The sequence below is a fragment of the Nannobrachium achirus genome (genome assembly GCF_963921795.1).
Source record: "Nannobrachium achirus genome assembly, chromosome: 4".
NCBI lineage: Eukaryota > Metazoa > Chordata > Actinopteri > Myctophiformes > Myctophidae > Nannobrachium > Nannobrachium achirus.
The window spans coordinates 51004096-51011616 of NC_137813.1; the positions used below are offsets into that span (position 1 = coordinate 51004096).

Genomic DNA, 7521 nt, shown 5'->3' on the forward strand with positions numbered 1-7521 from the left:
GGAGTGGGACTGAGTTGCTAGGGCCCAAGGTGGAGGGGCCCTAGTAACTTTAGCTATTGAAAAATAGCAGATATACAAGCTCACAGCGCGGCACCGAGTGCCGCGCTGCGAGCTTGTAGATTGTAGTCGTGAAAATGTGTGCAAATCTTTGAATATATATAGAGATGGGTGTCCGTGGCCAAATACATATCATCTTGGGGGTCCTTGACATGAAAAGGTTTGAGCACCACTGACATGGAAACATAGGTTTCTTGCACACAGTTTCACAATTTTTTCAAAAATAGCAGATCTACAAGCTTGTATATCTGCTATTTTTCAATAGTTAACATTCATGGGGGGCCCGCAGTGAATCCTTGTACCCAGGGCCCATAATTTGGTGTGACGCCCCTGCTTGGAGCTATATATTCAGATTTACTTTCTAAAATTAAATACCTGGATTAGTGACAGAACCAGCTCCAACAAAAGGTCCTTTGTCGCTCACAAAACAAGAGTTGGAACTTATCCAACAAGGTACTTTTTTTTTTTTTTTTTTTACTGCTGCTGCCAATTCTGTTTCGCTTCAGTTATAGTCTACCGCAGTCAATGAATTACTGTAAATAGCATGACAGATTTGACAACCACAGGGTATATTTAAGTTAATAGCCTTTACCCGAATCCTCATTTTTTAGTCTTAATTTTATTCACATTCATATTATTATTAATATTCAGATTATTGGCCTATTAAGCCTAATTATTTCAGTAGTTAGTATACTAATGTGCTGCTGCTAGTATTAGCAGCAGCACATTAGTGCTGATATGACTTTTTCTTTCCACTTGAATACTTAACTTTAAGAAACCAGACTCTCACTGTCAGACCCAAAATGTCAGAGAGGGAGAGACTGTATAAGAGAGAAAGTTACACTAATTCACAATATGTATATTGGATACGTTAAACACGATGTGTATCATATAATTTGAATATTTCTATCAGGATAAATAAAGAGAAATAAAATAATAGACACCCTTTTTGTTCTTTTATCAATTTAGCCTCATTTAGCAAAATGTATTCATTTTGATGTTGGAAAATAAAACCTCACTAAAATAAGACACCATTTTCGACTGACATGATCGGCTCTACAGCTACAATGTTATATCTCTGATTACAAATCGCAAACCTGCATCTAATGTTATATAACCAAATCTACAGATTATGATTATTGCACTCATTATAGGCTACATCAGAAAGCAGGGGATGTATGCCTCGGAAAGTTTCTGGACTGCTGTCGCCCCCTATTGGCCAAAGCTCAGCCCCGTGCAGTGCTGAAGTGACTGAAGCCTGTGTGTAGCGCGTTAACATAAAACTCCACTCAGTCGCTGGACAGTCTACTCTGCTCAATGAAAACCCGAGTAAAAACTTTTAGAACAAACAATGGCAAAACAAACGAAGATAAATCTATATGTCTGAAATAGCTGTTTAAAAAAATACGTGACAGTTAAAAGCCTAGCCCACAGCATTTTTAAAGTGCCAGAAATTAAACTTTTAGATGGGTCTATCTCGCGAGTTGTGTAATTAATTACTTATGACTATATGAATAACCTGTAGAAAATATTGAACATTAATGTGATAGACCTAATGTAAAGTGTACTATGTAGGCTAATCTATTCACAGTTTAGGAAGTTTAGGGTGAGTTGCTGGAAAGTTGTAAAACTTAGGGGACATTTAGAAATTGAATGTTATATTTTATAAACTTCTGACTTTGAGGCTATAGTAGGCCTATTTAAAGATTTAAACTTTAAAGATAAACTATATGAAACGTAGTATAATTGAATTTAAATGTAAATTATACCACAGATGAATGGGGAGAGGGGGAACTACATTTTCTCATTGGAAATAAGTTTTCAGTGTTGTTGACTGCAGCGCAGAGTCGTGTTTCGACTCCTCCCTTTTCTTCCAGCCAATCGGCGCGTCGAGCGACACCGATAAATCCAGCGTCTGTTTGCGCCCTCTCCACATCTCACAGCAAGCCTCCGCAGCGCTAGATGCTTCCACTGAAACTTACTTTACACAACTTTCTCTCCAGTGAAAGCAACTCGGTTGTGCGTCCAGCGCATGCACTTGCATTTCACCCGTTGGTTGTAAAAAAACAACAACAATAACCGTGCTTTGAACGAACTTGAATGGACTTAAATTTCTTTTTTTGACATATTTAGTTGTTTTTTTTTGCTTTTTGAAAGCAGTGCAGTTCGCCTGTCCGAGCTGTGTGCGCCTTGCGGACTGTCGTTTCTACAGTCTTTTTGGCACACCGCAGCAGGACTTTGGGATTTAGAGGAGGAGAAGAAAAAAGGACTTTCACTCCATCATCATCATCATCATCGCCACCACCATCACCAGAAGCAAAAACTTTTCCATTTTCCTGCAAGAAGCTGTTGGGTTTTATCCAATAATCCGTCTCGCATGAATCTCCTCGACCCCTACCTGAAGATGACAGAGGAACAGGAGAAGTGTCACTCCTCCGACGCGCCGAGCCCCTGCACCATGAGCGACGAGGACTCGGCGGGCGGCTCGCCGTGCCCCAGCGGCTCCGGCTCGGACACGGAGAACACGCGGCCGTGCTCCGACAACCACCTCCTGGGCCTGCACGGCCACCACGTCCTGGGCGCCGACCACCCGCTGCACGGCGACGTCTACAAGAAGGAGGGCGACGAGGACAAGTTCCCCGTGTGCATCCGCGACGCCGTGTCGCAGGTGCTCAAGGGCTACGACTGGACCCTGGTGCCCATGCCCGTGCGCGTCAACGGCTCCAGCAAGAGCAAGCCGCACGTCAAGAGGCCCATGAACGCCTTCATGGTGTGGGCGCAGGCCGCCCGGAGGAAGCTGGCCGACCAGTACCCGCATCTGCACAACGCCGAGCTCAGCAAGACCCTGGGCAAGCTGTGGAGGTACGAGAGAAAATCTTTGATCGCTTGTTGCACTTTTTCTTTTCTTGCAACTGCACTTTTGGTTTTGGTGCGCGCGCCTTTTGCGCTGTCAAATCCGTCTCCGTTTAACTCTGAGCGTGAGAATTTAGAAGCAGCGGTTTGATTTGTGCACTCAGTTAAAAATGTGTTAAAATGTGTTGTATGTTAAATGTTATCTCGGAGTTAAATGAACGCTGTGGACTTTACTGCGCAGTGCTCGAGTTCCGCAATGCACACACTGCACACGTTGCTTCCTATAGAGACGTGCATAAATATTTTCCTATTTGTCAAATCTCTTTTTAGTGATTCAATTTTATTGTTGTCATTCCTTTTTATTGCATTTTCAATTATTACACGCACAAACTGAAGCCTAATTGCTGAGCGCTCAATAGAAGCAGCACGTAAAACATCTAGACAGCTGCCAATTATACAAAATGCGACCGCGATTATTAGGCTGCCTGTATGTGTATGTGCCACGATTTGATTAGTTGCACCGTCTGTTGCAACGATTAAGCTTCTGCTTGTTATTAATCTCTATGCATCCATTCTTATGCGTTGTTCTTGTTGCTATTCTCTCCAGACTGCTCAATGAAGGAGAGAAGCGCCCGTTTGTGGAGGAAGCCGAGCGCCTCAGGGTGCAGCACAAGAAAGACCACCCCGACTACAAGTACCAGCCCCGGCGGAGGAAGTCCGTGAAGAACGGCCAGAGCGAGCCCGAGGACGGCGAGCAGACCCACATCTCCCCCGGTGCCATCTTCAAGGCGCTGCAGCAGGCGGACTCACCAGCGTCGAGCATGGGCGAAGTGCACTCCCCTGGCGAGCATTCAGGTAAAACAAGTCTGAGCCAATTTGCATTTGTTTGTTTTAGGAGTTGCGTTTGAGCGGTATGGTTTCTGACAGGGTATTTAGAAAATAATGTCACATTCGGAAAGTCATATTGATGGTCTATTAGAGCCTTTGGAGGGGAGGGAGCGAGGGGGGCGGGGGGGACATTGGACAGACACCTGTTAATGATTAGCGGGGTTTTACAAGTGAGCACACAAACGTGACACCTGGCCCCATGCGGCCACGACTCTCTTTGTCTTGAAAAGTCAACAGGCGAGAGAACAAAATGCCACCATTCCCTGGGCGCAGGAAACCCCGGGATTATCTTTATTAACACACTGTTTGTGTTCACAACAGCTCCGATGATAACCCCCGTCTCTTCCTCCTAACTCAAACAGGTCAGTCCCAGGGCCCGCCCACACCGCCCACCACCCCCAAGACGGACCTGCCCAAGGGGAAGGCGGACCTGAAGCGCGAGGGCCGCCCCATGCAGGAGGGCATCGACTTTGGCGCGGTGGACATCAACGAGCTGAGCAGCGACGTCATCTCCAACATCGAGAGCTTCGACGTGGACGAGTTCGACCAGTACCTGCCGCCGCACAGCCACGTGGGCCTGGTGGCCGGCGGCGGCGGCGCGCCCCAGGCCGGCGGCTACACGGGCAGCTACGGCATCGGCGGCGGCGCCTCCTCGGTGGGCCAGGGGCCCAACGCCGGGCCCCACGCCTGGATGTCAAAGCAGCAGCAGCAGCAGCAGCACTCGCTGACCGCCCTGGGCGGCGCAGCGGAGCAGAGCGGCCAGCGGACCACGCAGATCAAGACGGAGCAGCTGAGCCCCAGCCACTACAGCGAGCAGCAGGGCTCCCCTCCGCAGCACGCCACCTACGGCTCCTTCAACCTGCAGCACTACAGCGCCGCCTCCTACCCGTCCATCACCCGGGCACAGTATGACTATTCAGACCAGGCCGGCGCCAACTCCTACTACAGCCACGCCGCCTCCAACCAGGGCTCCGGCCTCTACTCCACCTTCAGCTACATGAGCCCCAGCCAGAGGCCCATGTACACGCCCATCGCCGACACCACAGGCGTGCCCTCCGTCCCCCAGACCCACAGTCCGCAGCACTGGGAGCAGCAGCCCGTCTACACGCAGCTCTCCAGGCCTTAGAGCAGGCGGGGGGAGGCCAGGCCCAGCGCCATTTTGACTGTACGCAACCCATCTCACACGCATTGACTTTTCTCTCTCTCTCTGTCTCTCTCTCTCCGCCCCCCCTTGGCGACCTTTCCGGGGTCGCCAAGTCAACGCGTCCTTCGTTGCCAACAGAAAAACATGACCGGGACACTTTTCTCCTTTTTTTTTTTATATATAGTACTGAAAATATATCTGGAATGGCTCACGACAGTGCCTTTTGTATTGCGAGTTTTGTGATTATATTTTTTTAGATATAACATAAAGACATTTTGGAAATCCTCTGTGAGGACATATCGGTTATAAATATTTTAGTATGTACTGTGTATGTGTTCTGCCCTTTGTCAGCCTTATTATTGTCATCTTCGTCGTCATTGTCATCAACATGTTGGGGGGGGGGGGGGGGGGGGGGTTAATACACGTGGAAGGAGGTGACAAACTCTCCAGTGGCCTTACTTCTCATAGATGTATTTTTGTACAGGAAGTAGCAGGACAGGTCCCTTTTACTTAACACTGCAGACTTATGATAGCCAACGTTCTGCTTTGAAAAATCTCTGTACTGTACATACGTTATCGTAATAATATCCTGTGAGAGATGTAAGAATTACAGCAGTGTGCCAGTGTGAAATAGTCGTCGATTATCGGCCATGATATATGACAGTGTCATCCGTGAATTAGGCAAATATTATATATTTCTCTCTTGTTTTTTTGTCTTCGCTTCGGCTCAAGTTTATTGTGTTTTGGAAGTGCTATAGCTAATTAAGCGTCATGTATTTCTACCAGGGGCCTTAAACGCCTGAATTATACTTTATATGCTTAGTTGCGCGTGGGGACAGCCGTGCACAAGCCGTGCTTGTAGATCGGTTGTTTTTACACGACATCCCCATGTCGCAACTCAGTATAACTCAGGCTCTTTTTTGTTTTAAGTGTGTTGCTGGATGTAACCGAGCAGTGCTTGTTTCTCACCTGGCTAACTGCCTTGATACCATTGGTGCCTGCGGAGCCACAGCAGAGAGAGGCTCTCTGTCCCCCCCCCCGGCACTGCTGTGTCGAAGCCACAACCGACTTCTGCACTTCCTGATTCAGGGGCTGCAGGAAGTGCCAATCCCCCCCAGTCCCCCCTCCCCTCCCCCCCCACCAGCAGGTCTCAGCTGAGTCTGAGAGAGAAAAAAACTAAATCTCTTTGTCATATTCCTATACAAGCCCCCCCCCCCCCCCCCCCTTTCATTTCCTAACTTTTTTTTTTCTTAATTTATTCTCTAGCATTAATTTTATTTGAAAATAACTATTTGCAATTATCTTTTCTTTTGTTTGTCTTTTGTTATTATTCCGCAGCAACTAATTAAGATGGAAAAAAAGGACATTTTTTCATGCCAGAACAGTTTGCTGTTTGTATGTGGTACAAAATTTGTTTATTTATCGTTTGTAAATGTTTTCCGTTTTTAAATGTTTTCTCTCTCTACGTGATCTAGTTGTGTACAGATTACTTATAATTATTATAAACCCAATCTTTAAAAACCTTTTTCTTTAGAAAACAACAACAAACTGGAAGTTTTCTTTTTTTTTCATTCTAACAAATGAATTAATGGCAATCTAAGCTATGGCTGTGTTGTAAGAGAATTTTCTAGAATCACCAGCATACTTTTTTTGTTTTGGAAAAAAAGTTGTGTTCCTTATTTTGTATTCCGTATTGTTAGTTCTCATGTTGACATCTTTTTAATGCAGTTTTCCTAGGTAAACATGCCATTGTCTTAAAAGCTTATCTTTTGTATTATATTGTTTGCAATAAAAAGAAAATATTGAAAATATTTCAAATGTGTGACTTCTCTTTTTTCATGAGCCTATACGTTGTCGTATCACAAAGCCAGAATAGCCGATCTACAAGTTCACACGCATTGCAAACTGACATGCTGTGATCTTGTAGATCTGCTTGTAGATCTAGATCAGTTTGTAGATCAATATTTCTTCAACATTAAAACAAATACATTTTATTTACACTGTTAAAACATTAATTTTGCACAAAACAGGTCAGCCTGGGTTAATGTGGTAAGAGGCTAAGAGCCGTACTGTTCCTTTTATAACGTACTGTATAACGGAAAACCTTTGAAGGGTAATCTGATCAAACTGATCAGATTACACCAAACAATCAGATGGTCACAATAAGCTTGTGAGTAAACTACAGCAGAAGTTTGGCATTATTAGCCTACGTCTACTCGAAACAGATGATTCGATGATGTACACGACAGTACGTAATATTAGACAAACAGTGGTGCGCATCGTGCAATAGATATTATTATTCTTTTTTTTTTGCCTCTGGCTTCTCAGACCATGAGGTCACAGGGCATCATTACCACGGCCTATTGAAGAGACGTATGTCTGCACCCATCCCCCCGCGCCTGTATACTTCACCGCTTAAAGAAACAAACTGCACATAACATGCTGTTTATTCGTTGCCAGCCAAAAGCATAAAGGAATAGAACGAGCCCTCGATAAATCAGGGACAATGTAAACACAATCATGGCGGAGTTTAGGAGCCGAGGGCTTCATGTTGAAATTTGGGCCAGTTTCAGATGACA

The 7521-nt window shown here is 45.5% G+C and overlaps 1 protein-coding gene across 1 annotated transcript; it reads left to right on the forward strand.

The window, feature by feature from the left end:
- The first annotated feature begins 2055 nt into the window (after positions 1-2055).
- sox9a (SRY-box transcription factor 9a) lies at positions 2056-6200 on the forward strand. The gene is made up of 3 exons (XM_080723639.1): positions 2056-2919; positions 3518-3765; positions 4161-6200. The coding sequence occupies exons 1-3, from the start codon at positions 2435-2437 to the stop codon at positions 4922-4924; spliced, it is 1497 nt and encodes a 498-aa protein (XP_080579765.1). The 5' UTR covers positions 2056-2434; the 3' UTR covers positions 4925-6200.
- The last annotated feature ends 1321 nt before the right edge of the window (positions 6201-7521 follow it).

Bases quoted from the DNA above. Each gene is read 5' to 3' on its own strand.
- sox9a (XM_080723639.1), top strand. From the start codon at position 2,435: ATGAATCTCCTCGACCCCTACCTGAAGATGACAGAGGAACAGGAGAAG. The intron at 2,920-3,517 runs GTACGAGAGAAA...TATTCTCTCCAG, and splicing joins ACCCTGGGCAAGCTGTGGAG to ACTGCTCAATGAAGGAGAGA. The intron at 3,766-4,160 runs GTAAAACAAGTC...TAACTCAAACAG, and splicing joins CTCCCCTGGCGAGCATTCAG to GTCAGTCCCAGGGCCCGCCC.